The sequence below is a fragment of the Neovison vison genome, chromosome 7, assembly GCF_020171115.1.
Source record: "Neovison vison isolate M4711 chromosome 7, ASM_NN_V1, whole genome shotgun sequence".
NCBI lineage: Eukaryota > Metazoa > Chordata > Mammalia > Carnivora > Mustelidae > Neogale > Neogale vison.
The window spans coordinates 59142133-59163129 of record NC_058097.1 but is presented as its reverse complement, the minus strand read 5'-3'; the positions used below and the strand labels follow the sequence as shown (position 1 = coordinate 59163129).

Here is a 20997-nt window from a genome sequence, read left to right as displayed (position 1 = left end):
GGGTTGTCAAGGTGGTAAGATGGTCAGCTATTGTGTAACAAATGACCCTAAAGCATAGTGGCTTAAAACACACGTAGATTCTCTCATAGTTTCCTTGAAAAAAGGAAGCCAGGCATGACTTTCGCTGGGTGCCTCAGCTCCCGCAAGGCTGCCAGCAAGTGGCTGGCCAGAGCTGCGGTGATCTGAAGGCTTTACAGGAGGAGAGTCATCTTCCAAACACACTTATTTAAGCTGTTGGCTGGATTGGGATCCTTGTGGGCCTGTGGCTGGACACATCTATTCTTTCCACGTGGGTGGCTCCCAGCATGGCAGCTGGCTTCCTTGAAAGTGAGTAGGCAAGAGAAGGTACCTAAAATGGAAGCCAAACTCCTTATGAACCCCGTATTATTGGTGATGTCCCTTCTCTTTTTGTATTTGGTTGCTTAGAAGTGGTCATGAGGTCCAGCTCATTTCCAAAGGCAGAGGATTACAAATGGGTATGAATAACAGGAGGCAAGGTCATGGGGAGCCATGTTAATGGCTGCCTACCACAGTCTTCTCTGGCTGACTCCTCGCTGGTTCATGTCTTTTTATTTTTATTTTTAAAAAAGATTTTATTTATTTAGTTGACAGAGATCACAAGTGAGCAGAGAGGCAGGCAGAGTGGCGGGGGGAAGCAGGCTCCCTGCCAAGCAGAGAGCCCGACAAGGGCTCGATCCCAGGACCCTGAGATCATGACCTGAGCTGAAGGCAGAGACTTAACCCATGGAGCCACCCAGACACCCCAGTTTCTGTCTTTTTACTTGGAAAACACACTCATCCCCTTCCAAAGCCCTCCCATGTCTCATCTCATTATAGCACCAGCTCAAGGTTACAAATCCTGTCCTCTGAATTAGGTTTGGGTGCTGACAAGTCTCATAAGGTGCTGTCCCTTAAGGACAGTTCCTTTTGATCTACAGATCTCTGGACGTAGCACCTAATCTTCTCCCCTCTGCTCCTTGTCTTCTGCAGGCAACAGTGAAATCACGGGTACATAGCAGTTTGGAAATCTGGCCAGAAAAATGTTTGGAAATTCCTTGATTAAGTCTCAAGGCCTGGGAATAATTCACATTCTGAGATCTCAGTTCTGCCACGTGTTTGCAGCTCAGTAGTTTTCTAACTTTGCTTGCTGGCATTTGAATTTTGGGAATACAGTCGTCTCTAGCTTGTATTTTCTGCCTCTGTTCACTCCCAGCTGGCAGTATATCTACTGAGCTAATTCTCTTAAACACTTTGTGGACTTTGTGTGAATTCCATTGGGCTTCACCCCATTGCACAAAAGCCACAACCATGTATCATTAAATAGTACTCCGAGATACCAGTTTTGATCTTTCTGAGGTTCCAGCAGATTTTGCAGTCATACTTTTTTCCTTCTAGACCAGTTCCCGAGCAGTACCCTGGGTTTTATCTCTGCTTGGATGCCATTTCTTGATTTTAGCATCATCTGCCATCTCAAAACCATCAAGTCCTGGCTTCTTTCTAATATTCTTTCCCTCAATTTCTCTCTCTCCTTTGCATGTTTCTATAAGCAGCAAGAAAAAAAAATCAGGAAACATTTTCAACATGTTGGTTAAAGTCTCCTCAGAGTACCCAGGTCTACTCTCCACATTAATTGCAAATAATAGGGTTGCTGAACTCTCTGTTCCTACACAACAAAACCCCTCTTTCTTCCAGTTTCTAACAAGATTTGTCCTCCCTTTTTTATAAAGCCTGCACCAGCACTTAAAGTTCAAAATTTCTGACTGATCTTTTACTCGTGCAACTATTGGGCAAACTCCAGGAATCCCAGCTAAGGAGGAATTAATGCTTCTTGGGGTGCCTGGGTGGCTCAGTCATTAGGCATCTACCTTCTGCTCAGGTCATGATCCCAGCCTCCTGGGATTGAGCCCCACATCGAGCTCCCTGCTTGGCGGGAAGCCGGCTTTTCCCTCTCCCACTCCCCCTGCTCCTGTTCATTCTCCTCTGTGTGTGTGTCTCTCTCTCTCTGTCAAATAAATAAATAAATAAAATCTTAAAAAAAAATTAAGGCTTCAGCCACTACTATCTCCGGGGAGGCAGACTTTGGAGATGAAGTTCAGCTAAGCGAGCCACCTACCAAAATGCACTCAAGAGCAACTGGACATATGCAATGAGAGACAAGAAGAGAGAAACCAGTAAGGTGCAGAAGACAGAAGATTAACAGAACCAGAAGCCCTGTCTTTGAAAAGATGCAGAAAGCATCCAATCCTCTGATGAAAGAAAGGAGGTTTTTTAAAGTCAACTGAACAACACCCACAACAATAACAAAACGGTAAGAAAAGAATGCATAATAGAAAAGGGCAGTGACTTTAGACATGATAGAGAACTGAACACCCAATTATAGAGTTATTAAGTATGAAATCTAAATGAAGGGCATAAACTGTCTGAGAAACATAATTGCATAAAGACATACAGGAAATATTACATTTTAAAGATTCATTTATTTTAGAGAGAGCATTTCCATGAAAGAGAGGACTGGGCATGAACTAAGACAGGGCACACGCGCGCGCGCGCGCACGCACGCACACACGTCACAAGTCACAGAAGTGCACAAAACATCTGGCAAAACCAAGTCCTCACTCATCTCCTATTCCTAAGGCTCCGCCCCTGGGCCCTCAGCCCCGCCCGCTTTCCGCGCGCCTGCGCGCCGCACGCCTCCTGCGATCCTATAGGCGCAGGGGCGGGGGGGAACCCGGGCCTCAGCGTTATGCGGCTCAAGGCGGCGCCTGCGCACTCGAAGCCTGGAGGGTGCTCCCAGAATCCTCAGGGCTCGGCTCCCTTCAGGGAGGCGGCGTGAACTTGGCGCGTCCAGAGCCAGGGCTGAGAGGATCCTGGGCGGCACTGTCTCGCGCCAGCCGGCCTCTACAGGGGGCTGAGGGTAGCAGTCCCCAGCCCTCGTTGGGCTGGAACGAAGCTCGGCAGCGCGTCGTCCAGTGTGAACTACCGTCCCCGGGGGCCCCTGCGGCGCAGGACACGCCCACTTCCGGCGGGGAGGGAGTGCGGGCTAGAGCAAGCGGGCGGCTGCTGAGGAAAAAGTCGTCTCGCGCGGGAGCCGGCAGCTGACTGTCTGACAGAGGAGCGGCCGCGCGCGTCCGGCAGCCCGTGGGCGGCGGGACGTGCAGGAACGGATGACGGCGCGAGGCCGTGCTCCGGACAGCCTCCCGAGGGAGGCCAGCCCTGCGCACTCCCGCCGACGCCGCCGCCGCGAGCCCGGCGCCAGCCCCGTTGGGGCCGTGAGGCTGGGGGGGCGGACTGGGACTGAGTGCACAGGTGAGGGTGACAGGTGGCTGGGGCGCGGCGGCGCGAGTGCCGGAGGAGGGCGTCCCCGGCTGCGGGGGCCGGCGGACCCAGGAGTCCAGGGTTGGGGGGTCCCTGATCTGTCCACGGCGTCGGGGAGGGGTCCCCGGGCCCGAAGCGTGCGGCTGACCTGTTCGGAGAGTCGGGGGTGGTAACTTCCAGGGCCCGGAGCGTGCGGCTGACCTGCACAGAGTCCGGTGACCGGGTCTGAGTCTTGGCCTCCGGGTCATTGTGCGATGGGGCTTGTGGGTGACAGGATGTTCACAGCCTCTGAAACGGAAAGGGATCCCCAGGTTTCCAGGACGAGGTCGTGGAACTCCTCCCGTTCCTGCCCCGCACTCCTCTGCCGCACCCACGTCCCTGCCGCCGGAGTGAGGACAGACGGCGGGAGGAAGCGCTCTGTGTCGCGCAGTGGCTCGCAGCCGCGCTCCTCTTCGCTGGTTGCGCTGAGTGACACGCAACGTCACGGGAGCACACCACGGAGCGTGAGCTGCCTCGTTTTCACAGAGAGGGCCTGAAAGGTGCTGAGGGCAGGTGACCGCCGGCTAGTGGGGGAGGCAGGATCCGGATGCGGCACCTGCTGACTCCAGAGACCTTGCGACGACTCACATAGTCCCCGCTGCCTCTGCTTGAGGTCAGTGTCCGGAACCATTCGCACAGTTGAAAACGTGACCCTCAGAGGGTAAAGGACCTCAAGGGTCGAGACCCCAACTCTCCCCCACTAGCAGGTTTCTGTTTCCCGAACTCCGACAGAAGAAACTTGGCTCAGAGTGGGCAGGGGCTCCTTGAAAACTAGTTTGTCACAAAGCAAAGTGGGTCTCTTGAGGGGTTACTTTTGGTCCAGCCTCTGTAAGCCATGGGGACCCCTTGTTGTGACAGGTAATACTTCCCTTCCAGGCGAGGCAGGTGTTGACAGTGGCCGGGTGGCTTTGAGAGAGGAGGGTGCGCTCAGCCTGCAAACCCGGAGGGGAGCCGCCCTGCTGTAGAGTGTAGGTGTCCCAGTGAGTGCCTGGACTGCGGGGATAGGGGGTGGGGGTGGGGAGGAGAGAAGTGGGGGGGGGAGCTGAAAGGAGGTGTTTCTAGGGAGGTGTTTCTACAGCTACTCAGCTTCTCAGAACTCCTTTCTCCTGTCCTCCCTCTGCCCTCTCAGGGTAAAGCCCTTTGCCTGATGAGGAGCGGGGAAGAGGAGGTGATGGGAGTTGAACTTCTTAAAGCTACGTCCCTGGTGAGTTAGTATTCCCTCTTTCCTTCTTAAAATATGGTCTTGCTTTCCAGGATTTGGTAATGCTTGTTTCCTTCTGAAGGTCTTGCTTTCCAGGATTTGGTAATGCTTGTTTCCTTCTGAAGAGTATCTGCTGAAGACTTCGATCCTGGGCCTGTTTCCTATTTCCTCCCTTTCTGATGAGTGATGGGACCACAGAGACAGACTCAGATAAGCCAGTGCCCTCTCAGAACTTCCTCTTCTCTTTACAGCTGTTTAGTCTTCATTCAAGAAATGACCCACTCTGGGGCGCCTGGGTGGCTCAGTGTGTTGAAGCCTCTGCTTTCAGCTCGGGTCATGACTCCAGGGTCCTGGGATTGAGCCCCGCATCGGGCTCTCTGCTCCTTGGGGAGCCTGCTTCCCCCTCTCTCTCCCCCTGCCTCTCTGCCTACTTGTGATCTCTGTCTGTCAAATAAATAAATAAAATCTTTAAAAAAAAAAAAAGAAATGACCCACTCTGAGCTTGTCTGTCTGTGTTTTCTCATAAGTATATGACAACACAGAAATACAGTCCTTAGAGAAAATTTGAGAGCCATCATCTGCCCACTTCCTAAGTAGCCATGCTGGCTTCTGGCTGGCTTGCTTGCTTTCTTTCTTTTTTTAAGATTTTATTCATTTATTTGACAGAGAGAGAGATAGCAAGAGAGGGAACACAAGCAGGGCGAGTGGGAGAAGGAGAAGTACGCCTCCTGCAGACTAGGGAGCCCCACGTGGGGCTTGATCCCAGGACCCCAGGATCATGACCTAAGCTGAAGGCAGACACTTAATGACTGAGCCACCCAGGTGCCCCACCATCCTGGCTTTCATAGAGCTTATAATCTGTTGGAGAAATGAAAAGGCAGCAAACATTTATTTATACATTGTGATCAGTGCTGTAGCTATAGAACTAGACTTGCTGCGGAGTAATGGGGAAGGACCATTCACAGGTCATCTGAGTACCTTTGGGTAAGTTAGGAAAAGGTGTTCCTTTGGGAATGATGACACACCATAATCTAGCAAGAGAAAATCTACTTTATTTTTAGTTCCGTTTTGCTTCCTTAGTGAGAGATCCTTGAATGGCATGTAGCCTACATAATCATACTCACTGTTAAAGGGAGGAGGGGTTGGGAGCTGTGATTCCTGAGTTGTATCTTAAAGGAAGAGGAAGAGATCTGCAGGTATAGGTGAGATATCTGGCATTTGGGCCAGAATATGCAAAGGTTTCCCCTCCCCACTTGGCTTGGAACCATGAGCATCTTAAAATGCCAGGGAGTGGTTCTGTATATCCTTTTTCTTTCTAGGATGAATACCATAATCTATTTAATCAGCCTCTTGTTCCAAAGCTGAATTATTGCCAGTGTTTTATTATTTAACAGATTATTGTAGTGATCATCTTTGTTGTTGAATTTTTGCCCTCATCACTGATAATTTTCTTGGACTAAATTCTCAATTTTTCATTTTTCGTGGATTAAGAGTTTCTCACACTTTACTTCAGAACATTTTTAATTTAATTTTTTAAAAAATATTTTATTTATTTATTTAATAGAGACACAGGGAGAGAGGGAACACAAGCAGGGGAAGTGGGAGTGGGAGAAGCAGGCTTCCTGCTGAGCAGGGAGCCTGATGTGGGACTCGATCCCAGGATCCTGGAATCATGACCTGAGCCGAAGGCAGGTGCTTAACAACTGAGCCACTCAGGCGCCCTGAACATTTTTAATTTTAATATTTTTATGACCAATAATTTAAGAATTTTAATTCATGTTCTAATTAAAGTGAACTGCTAAATGAGTGTCATCAGCAAATTTTATTATAAAAAATTATAAAATTTGATGAATAAACTTACCAAATAAAAAATAATAGGATAATAAAATTGTCTTTATTTTATATAGAAGACACATTGAGCAACTTATAGCAAAACACCTTTTCTGATCAGGTATAATACCACTAAAAATGCAGTACCAATTGAACTTGTTTCCTAAGCATTTAAACGTTTTAGATGTAAGCAGTGTTGTTATTTGTGAGGAAAATATTTTAAGAGTGGCAAAGTATGGCATAAAGATTAATAGCATGACTGTGGCACCAGACTGCTTGGGTACAAATTCTAGCTCCAGTATATACTAGATAATAATCACCTTAATTTCTGTTTCCTTAACCATAAAAATGGGAATAATACCAGTACCTAATTTATAGCATTGTTGTGGGCATTAATTAATTGAGGTATTTTAAGTATTTAGAAAAGTACCTGGCACATAATAAGCACTATATAAACATTAGATTTATATGCTACTGTTTGCCTATGTGCCAGTAGTTGTTCATACAGTATATAAAATACACACAGTATATACACACTAACATATATGTGAAAAATCTACGATATGTTTGATGCACAAGAAGCCCTAAACATCAGGAGGATTTTTATATCCAATGGGATTTTAATTTTAAAACTAATAATAATTTACACTGAATTTGGGAGAGTCCTTGTTCTGGGTAAGAAGGGCTAAGCCCAGTTTACCCTATCTTTTCCACTGAAAGTTGCTATAGAACCAGAACAGCATGCATGGAGCGCGATTTGAGGCTTTAAAAAGTAAATAGTACGGGCGCCTGTGTGGCTCAGTCGTTAAGTGTCTGCCTTCATCTCAGGTCATGATTCTAGGGTCCTGGGATTGAGTCCCACTTCAGGCTCTTTGCTCTGCAGGAAGCCTGCTTCTCCCTCACCCACTGCCCCTGCTTTTATTCCCTCTCTTGCTGTCTCTCTCTCTGTCAAATAAATAAAATCTTACAAAAAAAAAAAAAAAAGTAAATAGTAGCAGGCTGATTGGGGAAGAAGCCCAAAGTGCAATGTGATTACCTTTTTTCCCCCTCCCAGTATCTCCTAGCATGGATTCAACAAAGCACAAAACCCAGAAGGGGGTTTTGGCATGGATATAAAGAATTGCAGGAGAAAACCTAGTTCAGGCTCAAGAAGTAGGAAGGGGATCCATTGCTCGGAGAGGGTGGATGGAAAATTACCATGCAAGAAAAGTTCTCTGTTTTCTCGTGCCCTGAGACTAGCAGTGGGGTCTGCAGAAGTCTAAAATTCTGAAGGATGAGAAATTTTCTCTGTGATTGAAGAAGCTTTTACTGCCTTTTTTTTTCTTTTTTATTTTTCTTTTTCCTTGCTTATGTTCTTTCCTTTCTTGGTCCCATGGGTGGATATAGTCAGGGTAGCTGCCCAGTAGAGTGGAATAAATAAGCCCCAGTCATCTGGTCAGAAGACTGAAAAGGGGAACCCCTAGGAAGTAGAAAACACTGGACAGACTACAGAGAAGGGGGAGCTTTGGAAATCAACCATATAAAGTTGTTTATGAACTCCTGGGCTCTAAGTTGCTCATGCATGTATCTGGCCCTGAAAAGCATGCCATCGTCTGTAAGAAGTGAACTCCAAATTAGATGGCTGGCCACCTAGTACTACACCAGTGAGACAGACGTGCACATCACTTCATAGGCTTTGGAAATGGAGTGTGAATAAAGTTATCAATATTCTTTATATAAATATAATTTAAACAAGACATAGAGTCTCATAACATCCAAAATGTCAAGGATACTACCTAAACTTACTCAGCTGATGAAAATCTAGGGAAATTTCAATTCACAGGGGAAAAGATAATCACCAGATACTAACATTGATGTGACACCAATGGTGGAATTATCTGATAAAGATTTTAAAGCAGTTATTATAAAAATGCTCCAACAAGTAAAAACTCTTAAAGCAAATAGATTGTGTCAGCAAAGAAACAGAAAATATCAATAGGAAATGAAAAATAGAATTACCAAAATAAGCTCACTGGATGGGCTTAGTGGCATTATGGAGATGACAGTGGACTTAGTGAACTTGAAACTAAATAGAAACTATCTAATCTGAAAATAGATAAAAGACTGAAGAGAGTCTCAGGGCCCTGTGGGACAACACCAGAATGTTTAACATTTGTATCATTGAAGTCCCAAAAAGAAGTGAAGTTAGAAAAAATATTTGAAGAAATAATGGCTGAAAAATTGCCAACTTTAGTGAAAGACATAACTTTTAGATTCATGAAGCCCAGCAAACTCCAGCATGATAAACAAACAAACCAACCCCTTGCTTGGGAGCTTCATAGTCAGACTGCTGAAAACTGCAGACAAGGGAAAGCCTGGAAAGCAGCCAGAGAAAAGTGATGCATAATATATAGGGCAGCAGCGATTTCAGTTCTGTGGATTTCCCATCAGAAATCATGGCAGTCAAAGGAAGTAGAACAGCTTAAAAAGTACTCAGAGGAGGGGCGCCTGGGTTGCTTAGTGGGTTAAGCATCTGCCTTTGTCTTAGGTCATGATTCTAGGGTCCTGGGATCAGGCTCCTCAACAGGCTCCTTGCTCAGCGGGAGGCCTGCTTCTCCCTCTCTCTCCCCCTGCTTGTGTTCCCTCTCTCGCTGTCTGTCTCCTTGTCAAATAAATAAAATCTTTAAAAAAAAAAAAGTACTCAGAGGAAAGAACTGTCAACCCAGCATTATCTGTCCTGCAAAAATAGCCTTCAGAATTGAAGGTGAAATAGTTTCTTATATGAAGGAAAAGTAAGAAAATTCATTGACGGATTTCTCAAAGAATTGCAGAAGGAGGTTCTTCAGATCGAAATTATAAGAAGGGAACTGGAACATCAGGCATGAGAAAGTACAACAGAAATGGTAAATATATGGGGCGCCTGGGTGGCTCAGTGGGTTAAAGCCTCTGCCTTCGGCTCAGGTCATGATCCCAGGGTCCTGGGATGGAGCCCCGCATCGGGCTCTCTGCTTGTCAGGGAGCCTGCTTCCCTTCCTCTCTCTCTGCCTGCCTCTCTGCCTCCTTGTGATCTCTGTCTGTCAAATAAATAAATAAAAATCTAAAAAAAAAAAAGGTAAATATATATATGAAATACAATACACTGTTCTTCTGACTTATTTAAAAGATCTTCAAATATTAAAAACAGAACTAATATCTTCACCTTACTGAACAGAACAGGATTTGAATACAGTCTGGCTTCAATTTTATCTAATTGAAATTAGATAAAACACAAGTAAAACTTGTTGAAATATTAAACCAAATGTTTTCCCCTGTTCTTGGCCACCTCCTCCTTCTACTCCTTTCCTATCCCTCCTTCATTATTATCTTAGGTAACAATTCTTGAGCACTTAGCTCAACTGTGACTGTTACCCCATTAAATTCTCACAATGCAGCTGTGAGGTAGCTACCAAAATAATTCCCATTTTTCATGTGGGAAAACCGAGGCATGTGCAGTTAATTAATTTCACAAGATCGTCTAGCTAGTCTATGCCAGAGCCTGAATTCTTTGAAATAATCTGACCTTTTTGTCTGGTTTTATTCACAATTGGTAATTATTCAGAACTCATTCTTAAATGTTGATGTAAGTGAAATCACAAAGTAAGAACTGGAAAATCTGTCAGGAACCACAGAATGGGTGACCAGTATCATTTGCTGATTGGTTAGGAAATTCAGCCCATGTAGCAAAACAGGTTGTGCTCATCTCATATGATCTCTTTGGATACTTCTCATCAGTGTGTTTTCCTAATGCAAACATAGTTTATGTCAAAAGGAAAAAATATTGCTAGGCATTTTTTTCTTTCATTTTTTAGACATACCTCTTAACATCTCAGAACACTAAGATTTCTTAGACTGTATTGTGGAGGTTGAAATCCTGTTCATCAGGTCAACATCCTTCCTTGAAGCTTTACCCCCCAGTACCAGAACTCTTTAATTTCTCCATGTAGAAAAGTGATCTAGCTTCTAACATAGATAAATACAGTTGATCTTTGAACAACATAGGGGTTGACTTTGATCTCTGCATAGAAAATCCACATATAACTTTGTTACCCCCAGACGTGACTCCTAAGAGCCTACCGTTAACTGGAAGCCTTATTGATAATATAAACAGTTGATCAGTATATATTTTGTATGCTGTGTGTATTATGTTACATTCTTAAAAAAATTAGCTAGAGAAAATAAATTGTTAAAGTCATATGGAAGAGAAAATAACATAGTACTGTACTTACTGATTGAAAAAAACTTACATGTCAGTGAACTTGTGAAGTTCAAACCTGTGCTGTTCAAAGGTCAACTGCAATTTAGTATTTGATGTTCTGTCTAAAATGCAGTCAACATTTATCCATATGACAGTGTCTTCTCCCTACTATAAAATCGTGAATGTTTAGAGAGCTAATATAACTAGACAGAAAAGTTGTCCAGTAGCTAACTGGTTTGGACCCGGGTGTAATTATATATGCAGAATGTTTGGGTTTTTGTTTCCCGTGTAGCATGACAACATTGCCCTTGACCCGTAGAGCTAGCTAAGTAATGGCACGAACACTAAGCAAGGTTATTTTTGTGTCATTTCAGGATTCAGTGACTTTCACGGATGTGGCCATAGACTTCTCCCAAGATGAATGGGAATGGCTGAATCTTGCCCAAAGGACTTTATACAAGAAAGTGATGCTAGAGAACTACAGGAACCTGCTTTCATTGGGTAAGAGTGTCCTCCTCTTCCGCATTGGAGTCTTTCCACCTCTGTAGTCTTTTATGCCTTTATCAGTATTTCCCTGTAATATCCCTTTTCTTTCAGTACCTTTTGGACTGGTCATAACTGCAGTCTCCACAACATAGCCAATTTTCTTATCTTTCCTTCTGTGCAGGTCTTTGCCTTTCTAAACCAGACGTAATCTCCTTACTGGAGCAAGGTAGAGAGCCGTGGTTGATGGAAGGAGAGATGACAAGAGGCTTCTGCTCAGGTAAGGCAGATAATTAGAGTTGGGGAACTATTCTCAAGAGGTTTCTTTTGTTTTTTTTAAAAAAAAAAAAAGATATTTCTTCTCTGATACTTGTGGGAAAACACCTCTTAAAAATCCCTCTCAAATTGAAACTTTTTATTCTAACACTGTTTTAAGTGGATCTTCTCCACTGGTGTGACATACCACTTTTACCTTTACTGATTTCCTGCAGACACCACAGTCTGTTTGTGAGCTCTGTTATGTTCTGTGATGTTTACCTAGTTCTCAAGTACCATATTGTTATAATCATCTCTGGTGTTCAACATTTCTGAATTTTTTTCTTATTTTTAAAGATATTTATTTATTTATTTATTTGACAGAGAGAGAGAGAGAGAGAGAGAGAGATATCACAAGTAGGCAGAGGGAGAGGGAGAAGCGGGCTCTCCGCTAAGCAGAGAGCTTGATGTGGGGCTCGATCCTAGATCGTGATCTCTGATCTCAGATCATGATCATGATCTCTGATCATGATCTGAGCTGAAGGCAGCTGCTTAACTGACTGAGCCACCCAGGCACCCCTACATTTCTGAATTCTTTAGACAAATATGTGTTTAGTTTTTTAAACTGGTTTAAGTGTTTTCTTTAAAATGTGAGCTTATCAGGTTAACGACTATTATAGCTATGCTCTTTCTTTTGCCTTTAATTATTTTTGTCTTTGGTGTTTCTTTTACTTATTTTTGCTTTGTTGTTTATGTCTGGGGGTTTTTTTTTCCCCTTTACACCATCCTACTCCATGAAATGAAAAGGGTTTTAGTCCTAGAAGTTGTTACTTTTATGTCTTTATATATTTGTAAATCTGTATTTTAAAATTGATCCATTTGAAATTTAAAACATAATCATTTGATACTCATAAAGGATGAATAAATTAGGTAGCTAACTTCACCTCCTTTCTCTATGTTTACCATCTTCCCACTTTTGTTGTACTCATTGGGATTTTTGGCCCAGTTAATTTTTTAAAATTTATTTATTTTTTTCCTTGCCTTGCTTGATAGGTGTTTTTCTGGTATGAAAGGTAGATAAGAGTTTATAGATTATATGTTACAGTGAAATAAGCCTGAGGTGAGATGGTTACAGTTTATTCTGTACCTTGTAGTATGGCTTTTTCCTGCTTCCAGTTCTCAGAGGTTCAAGAAGATTTGGGTAGGTCATTTGTAGCCCTAATGGTGTATATTCATAAATAATAAATAAGAAAAAATAAATAAGCATCCAACTCAGGATATTAGAAAGAACAAAATGAGTCTAAGGTAAACTAACGTTATGTATAGTGATTTACAGTACTGGAGGTAAAAGTAGGAGTAAATGAACTAGTAAATAGTAGATTTAATGAAAATCAAGTTGGTGCTTTAGAAAACCAATAAAATACATAAATTGTCAAATATATAAACAAATGAGAGAAAACAAGAAAAGAAATGATATTAAGTAACTATTGACGCATAAATACTTAAAAGAATCATATAAAAAAAGAATCATATGAATCTGTTTTCCTCAGTTTTCTATAAGGAATTTGAAAACCTGGATGAGATGGGTAATGTTTTAGGAGAATATAAATTACCGTAACCTACACCAGAAGAGAGAGAAATTTTAACCAGCCTGGTTACCATAGAAGAAATGTAGAAAGTTATCTCAGAACTGCTTTCCCCAAGAACAGAAGCAACAACTTTCAATAGTTTCACAAATAAATTCTGTAAAACCTGTAAGGAAAAATATCAACATCATTTAAAATGTTCCATGACAGGGGCGCCTGGGTGGCTCAGTGGGTTAAGCCGCTGCCTTCGGCTCAGGTCATGATCTCAGGGTCCTGGGATCGAGTCCCGCATCAGGCTCTCTGCTCAGCAGGGAGCCTGCTTCCCTCTCTCTCTCTGCCTGCCTCTCCATCTACTTGTGATTTCTCTCTGTCAAATAAATAAATAAAATCTTTAAAAAATAAAATAAAATAAAATAAAATGTTCCATGACAGAGAATTTAAAAAAGAATTTTAAGAAATTACGTTTATTAAGACAACATAACATTTGATGCCAGAATATTACCAAAATAACATCAAAAAAGGAAAATACAAATTTCAATTATGAATATTGGTACATAATTTTGAATAAAAAATCATCTTGAAATAATACACCAGAGCCCAGGAGGGTTTATTTCAGAAATACAAGCATGGTTGCATTGCCCAACTTTCTGTAAGAATTGTCAAAGACCTCTGTGGTCTTCAGTAATTGATTCACCCGGTTTCATTTTGGAAGTTTCTATTCTTCTAGCGTTAAGTAAAGGAGACATTTGCTTTTTCAATATCTTTCAGACTTGGAGTATGTTTGGATGACCAAGGAATTATCACCAAACCGGGGCATTTATGAAGAAAAATTATCCCAGGCAATGGTAATGGAAAGACTTCCAAGCTATGACCTTAAATGTCCCACATTAGGGGTGAACTGGAAATGTGAAGACCTATTTAAGAGGGAGCTGGTAAGTCAGAAGATACACTTCAGTCAGGAGACAGTCACCCATACAGATGCCCTTATTGAGAGAAGAGACCACTTTAACAAATCTGGGACAGTTTTTCATCTGAAGAGATCATCTTATCTAAAGCAGGTATTTCCCATCAAAGAGAGAATATATAATTTTGAGACCGATAGTAAAAGTTTAAAAACACATTCGTTTGTGAAAAAACACAAGCAAGTCTACAGAGAAAAGAAACTTCTGAAATGTAATGACTGTGAGAAAACTTTCAGCAAAATCTCAACCCTCACTCTTCATCAAAGAATTCATACTGGAGAGAAACCCTATGAATGTACTGAATGTGGGAAAGCCTTCAGCCAGAGTGCTCACCTCGCCCAACATCAGAGAATACATACAGGAGAGAAACCCTTTGAATGTACTGAATGTGGGAAAGCCTTCAGTCAGAACGCTCATCTTATTCAACATCAGAGAGTTCATACTGGAGAGAAACCATATCAGTGTAAGCAGTGTAATAAGGCCTTCAGCCAGCTTGCACACCTTGCTCAACATCAGAGAGTTCATACTGGAGAGAGACCCTATGAATGTATCGAATGTGGGAAGGCTTTTAGTGATTGTTCATCCCTATCTCATCATCGAAGGATTCACACTGGAAAAAGACCATATGAATGTGTTGACTGTGGGAAGGCTTTCAGGCAGAATGCTTCTCTTATACGTCATCGGCGGTATTACCATACTGGAGAGAAACCGTTCGATTGCATTGATTGTGGGAAGGCTTTCACTGATCACATAGGTCTTATTCAGCATAAGAGAATTCATACTGGAGAGAGACCTTACAAATGTCATGTGTGTGGAAAGGCTTTTAGCCATGGCTCGTCCCTGACTGTACATCAGAGAATTCATACCGGAGAAAAACCTTATGAGTGTAATATCTGTGAGAAGGCCTTTAGCCATCGTGGCTCACTTACTCTTCATCAGAGAGTTCATACTGGGGAGAAACCCTACGAATGTAAAGAATGTGGTAAGGCTTTTCGGCAGAGTACACACCTTGCTCATCATCAGAGAATTCATACTGGAGAGAAACCTTACGCATGTAAGGAATGCAGCAAAACTTTCAGCCAGAATGCGCACCTTGCACAACATCAGAAGATACACACTGGAGAGAAACCTTATGAATGTAAGGAATGTGGTAAGGCTTTCAGTCAGATTGCACACCTTGTTCAACACCAGAGAGTTCACACTGGTGAGAAGCCTTATGAATGTATTGAATGTGGGAAGGCCTTTAGTGATGGCTCCTATCTTGTTCAACATCAGAGACTCCATACTGGGAAAAGACCATATGTATGTCTTGAATGTGGAAAGGCATTCCGACAGAGGGCGTCCCTGATTTGTCACCAGAGGTGTCATACAGGCGAGAAACCTTATGACTGTAATGTTTGTGGGAAAGCCTTTAGCCATCGTAAATCTCTTACACTACATCAAAGAATTCATACAGGAGAAAAACCTTATGAGTGTAAGGAATGTAGCAAAGCCTTCAGCCAGATTGCCCATCTTACACTTCATAAGAGAATTCATACTGGAGAAAGGCCCTATGAATGTAAAGAATGTGGGAAAGCCTTCAGGCAGAGTGTACATCTTGTGCATCATCAGCGAATTCATACTGGAGAGTCGTCCTCAATTACTCCCTCCTCCTCACCCCCATATCACCAAGTCCTCTAGATTTAATCTTCTGATTGCCTCTAGGGTCTGTCCACTTTTTTCCAGTCTATGTCCTATCATCATAGTCCAAGATGAAACCATCTCATTTTTATTTTTACCATAGTGTTACAGCCATTATCCCTCTTGCTCCCCTCAAGTGCATTTTTAACACTATAGCCAGCTTAATCTTTTAAAAATAAAAATCTATGCTACTTTCCCATTTAAAACATTTGTCTTTAAGAATAAGTTGGTCTACCTAAAGGGCTTAGTGCACAACTGTTGACATATAATTAGTGCCATTAAGGTAAAGGTTTTCTTACTGTCATGTTCAGATGCATGTAAAATCTAGTAGTTCAAGGCTAAGAAGCCTATACATTTTAGAGAAGACAAAGGATTGTCTGCGTTCCTAGGAGATAGAAAAATGAACACATTCAGGATTGAAAGAGTCTGTGATGGACAAGATAACATGTTGGCTTACCACTCCCTCCGAATGAATAAATACAAGGGTTTGTAGCACTGCTGATGAGGGACGCTCACTTTCCCCGGCGCTTAGCAGTTAGACTAGGCCCGTTAGAATAAAAGCATTTTGTAGCATGTAGGACTAGCTAGGTATTAAAAACAAACTAAAGTCAGCAAGCAAGAAAACTTAAACAGATTAATAGCCATGAAATAAACAGAAAATTTTAACACTTTCACCTTTAGAAAAGCACAGACAGTTCCTGTGATGTTTGAATTGTTATAGAGCATAAAATAAATACAGTAAAGCTGCCCATCTTACTCTGTGAGACTGACAAGAGTGGTTCCAGAAGAAAAGCACATATGCTGCATTGAGCTTGTGAATTTTGATGTTAAAACTTAAGCTTACTTTTTAAATTTTAAAAGGCCGAGAAAGTAGGAAGCTAGACCTTCTTTGTAAAATAGAAGGACTTTGGCAAAGATATTTCTCCTTGTGTTAAATCTGTAAATTAATCAATAGTCCAGTAAAAATCCCAATATATTTTTAAGTTGATAAGCTGATTCTGACCATCTATGGAATATAGGATGGTGGTATAATAGTGAGTATAATAGTGAGTGAGTGAGTGCTACATGCCTTACTATACTCACTTAACATTAACTGAGCATTTACTAATGAGTTCCAGGCCCTGTTTTGGGTGCTGGGGATAGAACAGAGTGCAAAATATGCAAGTTTTTGCCCTCACAGACCTAGTAGGAGAAGACAGACAAAGTTGAAAGTCATACTATGTGAAAAGTGTGCAGTATGACCATGACGAGAAATTCCCGAGAGAGGGAGCTAGGGAGTGATGGCAAGGAGTGCCTTACTGTTCCCAGAACATAGGGGCATTAGAAGCAGTTAGAAGAAACTGTTTGATACAATGGGTATAAGTTAGTCCTATGGTAGATAATTACGCTTTTGGTGTTGCAGGAAGACAGACTTGATGGTTTTAGAAGGATCATGAGTGTTCTCTTCACACTATCAATAGTGATTTTTGGGTTGAGTAGAGGGTTGTTTGTTTGCTTGTTTCTTGTTTCTGGTTTTTGTAACCTTATTGAGATACAATTTACGTACCATACAGTTCATCCATTTAAAGTGCACTATTCAGTGACTCAGTATGTTCAGATTTGTACAACTGTTACCACATTTCATTATGCAGAAAAGCCTACCTGCACCCCTGGAGGAGTACTCTTACTTGGTGCTTTTGGGTTTTCTCTTCAGACTTGCCTGTGGCAGCACAGAAGGCCATGTGAGGGGGGCTCTTATCCAGAGGGCACGAGTGCTAGAATATGGAGCTTTGGGATTCTTTGACTTGGGGATAGAGGCTAGGGGTTGGGTGGTCCTATTAGATTTCCCTTATGTATGGTAAAAAGGACTTTTCATTGCTGTGGGAGGAAGATGGATTAATCAAATGGTATTGGGACACTTAGCTCTATGGAAAGAACGTACCTTGTACACTAATGAAGCTCTGAAAGATCTAAGTACAATATTAGAGTACAAGAAAAATGTTATTTCTATAATTTTGAGGTGGGCCTTCTTAAGTATCACACATAATCCAGGAGCTGACATTAAGATAACATTTATGTGTGGAAAATATCAGAGTCAAAGTCAAATATACAAATACGAGATTGAAAGAAAATATTTGCAAACCAACATAATGAAGGATAATAACCCCTGATATTCAGAGCATTATTACAAATAAATAATAGTAACACCAGCAATTCAGTAGAAAAAATGGACAAAGCTAATGGCCTGTTCAAAGAAGATGAAAAACAGCTAATGGAAATGACCCACTATCACTAGTAATCAAGGAAATGCAGAATAAAATGATGTTATATCTACTTTTTTCCCCAAAAGATTGATTTTAAATCATAGAAAAGTGATTAAATCTAGTGACTGTCAAAAGCAGACAGTTCCATTGTCGGTTATATAAATTTCTGTGTGTATATACCATTTTAATCATTATTACTCAGAAACCAAAGTGCACAAATGTAGGTAAATGTATAATGGCAAAAATATTTTTGATGGTGAACTCAGTAGAAATCATTCGGGTGCTAGGTAAGTGGATAAGTTAATTATGGTGTATTCATTCAGTAGAATTACATGCAGCTGTTGAAAAAAAGAGCTATAAATGTGTATATAGCCATAGAAGGATGGTTGTTATTATGCTAAATGAAAAACATTTCCAGATCTGTATTCTAGTATAAACTCATAATACCAGAAATAAAACTTAAAATATATATTTTTCTGTTTTTCTCTGCCCTGTTTTCCATTCCTTCTTTCGAGGACACCATCTCTTCTTTTCCTTCGAGCAGCTGACCATACTGTACCATATGGCGTTGATGGTCTTGGCTAATCAGATTCTCTCTGGAGTTTGCAAGGTGGTTGGGTCTTTGTCATCTAATGGCAGCTCCCTAAAGGGATGACGCTGGTGTTCTCATGACTGAGATCTTTGGGGTCACTCTAGCTCTTGGGCTTTCTAAGGCTGTAATTCTGCAAACTACCCACTATTCTTCAGTTCTTCATTTTTTACCTATATCGTGCATTTGCTTGTAATTAAAGCAACTTAACCAATACAGTTTGGTATGAAGATTGGGTGATAGGCTGTATAATCTTTGGAAAATTTGAGGTATTAGGGATTGGTTTTTTTTTTTTTTAAAGATTTTATTTATTATTTTGACAGACAGATCAGAAGCAGGCAGAGAGAGAGGGAGGAAGCACGCTCCCTGCTGAGCAGAGAGCCCAATGCGGGGCTCGATCCCAGGACCCTGAGATAATGACCTGAGCCGAAGGCAGAGGCTTAACCCACTGAGTCACCCAGGCGCCCCAGGGATTGGTTTTAAGTGAGATGGCACAAGTAAGAGTCCTGTTTCTTTTCTAGCATAAGGAAGTGGAGAGCTCATGGTGTGCATGGGGTAAACATCGAAGTAAATTATTATTTGTAGTCCCCTGAGATGAGTGGTGGTCAGGGATCCTGGATTATGGCAGTTTAAAGAGGAAGAGGACTGCTAAGTCCAAAGAGTGTATATGATGCTGGTATCTAATTGCTTTGGGTAATTTAAAACTCAGATCTTGAACTTCCACCATCAAGGCAAAAAATTGCAACTAGGGATATTTGTATGATATTGTTGAAAATGTCTTATGCTAGTTGAAGTCATAGGGTTAAGAGGCGATAGGGCACAGAGTCCTCATGAATGTGATGCCAGGCCAACCCATAGAGTGGAGGGGCCACATTCCATCCCTTGTGTCCTCAAAACCAGCTTCACACCTGGCACGTGCACTGAGAGCCTGCGATATTGGTAATGCTGTCTGACAATAGATCCTCTCTCTCTACCTGAAAGTAGGATGTCCCCTGTCTGGCATCTGTGATGCTCAGGGCATCCCCCAATAGACAAATTGGCTCTGATCTGCTCCTGCATTTTTTGGGCTGGGTAATTTGTGGATTATTCAAACAAAAATGAAACCCATCATGGAACCAGTACTCGTGAACTAGGAATGCATACAACATCCTAAGGAATGGGCAGAGGTGCATGGCACCTGGACCCACAGACCTGCCTGCAGCATCACCAAACTCCTGCCTGTGGGCTGGTGTCATGGATCCTGATCCAGGAACTCTGGAAGGAACAGGCTCAGCCAGCAGCCCCCACGGTTCCTCCCAGGCTGCCCTCCCCTGGGTCCATTCACCCTTCCCACACACAGATGGGCAGCAGCAGCAGCAGTAGTGTCTCTGCGTTGAAGGAACCAGGCACCTGCCTTGGTGCCTTTGTTTGCGAGGGTGTCATAATGAAATACCACTTAACTACAGAAATGTGTGTTCTCACAGTTCTGTAGAGGCCAGATTGAGGTGTGGGTAGGTAGGTTTCTTCTGAGCCCTCTCTCCTGGATTGTAGGTGGCCACCTTCTCTCTGTGTCTTTATGTGGTCATCCCTCTGTGCTGTTTGTGCCCTAACCTCTCTTACCTCCTAAATTGCTGGTAGGAACGTAAGATGGTACAGCTATTCTGCGAAACAGTGTAGCAGTTTGTTTAAACAAGGAAAAACTAAAAATGCAAATACCATATGACCTAGAAGTTGGACCCGTGGGAATTTATCACAGAGAAATAAAGATTTATGTTTACACAAAACCTGTCACAAGGAAACAACACTGAGAGGGCAATCTATGGAATGGGAGAATATTTGCAAACCAAGTATCTGGTAAGGGTTAATATCCAAAATATACATGATTTTACCACAATGAAAGAAAAGGGCAAAAAAACACCCAAAACAAACAAACAAACAAACAAACAAACAAAACCCCCGCACCTGGAATATCCCCAAACTGAAAATATCCCAGATGTGATACCCAAATTGTGTTGTCAGTACCATGGGGTAGAATCTGGCAACAAAGTAAACTGATACGTGTAACAGTTTGGATAAATCTCAAGAATTATGCTTAATGGGAAAAAAAAGCTTGTTGTAAACAAAATTATGGGTATAGAGAACAAGTTAGCGATGGGGTTAAAAAAGGATGGGGTCTGGGGCGCCTGGGTGGCTCAGTGGGTTAAGCCGCTGCCTTCGGCTCAGGTCATGATCTCAGGGTCCTGGGATCGAATCCAGCGTCGGGCTCTCTGCTCAGCAGGGAGCCTGCTTCCTCCTCTTTCTCTGCCTGCCCCTCTGCCTACTTGTGATCTCTCTCTGTCAAATAAATAAATAAAATCTTTAAAAAAAAAAAAAAAAAGAAAGGATGGGGTCTGGAAGGAAAGTGGGTGTGGTTATGAAAGAGCCACGTGGGGGAACCTAGTGGTGATGGAAATATTCTGTATCTTAAAAACATCCACATCAGTATCCTAATTTTGATACTGCAAGATGTCATCTTTGGGAGCAGCCAGATGAAGGATACAGAGGATCTTTTTGTATGGTTTCCATTTTATTTTTTGCAACTGTGTGTGATTCTACTTTTATCTCAAAATAAAATACCCAATT

General features: G+C 42.2%; 1 protein-coding gene across 7 annotated transcripts in view; it reads left to right on the top strand.

Annotated features, from left to right (window-relative positions):
* The window catches only part of LOC122912141 (zinc finger protein 470), a 67909-nt gene extending 49633 nt beyond the window's left edge, over nt 1–18276 (top strand). The window contains exons 1-7 of one of the 7 annotated variants that reach the window (XM_044257509.1): nt 2913–3306; nt 3627–3967; nt 4231–4322; nt 4484–4558; nt 10973–11099; nt 11266–11361; nt 13691–18276. In XM_044257509.1, the coding sequence (XP_044113444.1) occupies nt 4502–4558; nt 10973–11099; nt 11266–11361; nt 13691–15564 (2154 nt within the window). In that variant the 5' untranslated portion in view covers nt 2913–3306; nt 3627–3967; nt 4231–4322; nt 4484–4501 and the 3' untranslated portion in view covers nt 15565–18276. Of the gene's footprint in view, nt 3307–3569; nt 3968–4230; nt 4335–4483; nt 4559–9187; nt 9268–10972; nt 11100–11265; nt 11362–13690 lie in introns of those variants that run through there. The other 6 variants (XM_044257512.1, XM_044257510.1, XM_044257511.1 and 3 more) reach the window with 6 other exon arrangements.
* Nucleotides 18277–20997: the final 2721 nt, after the last annotated feature.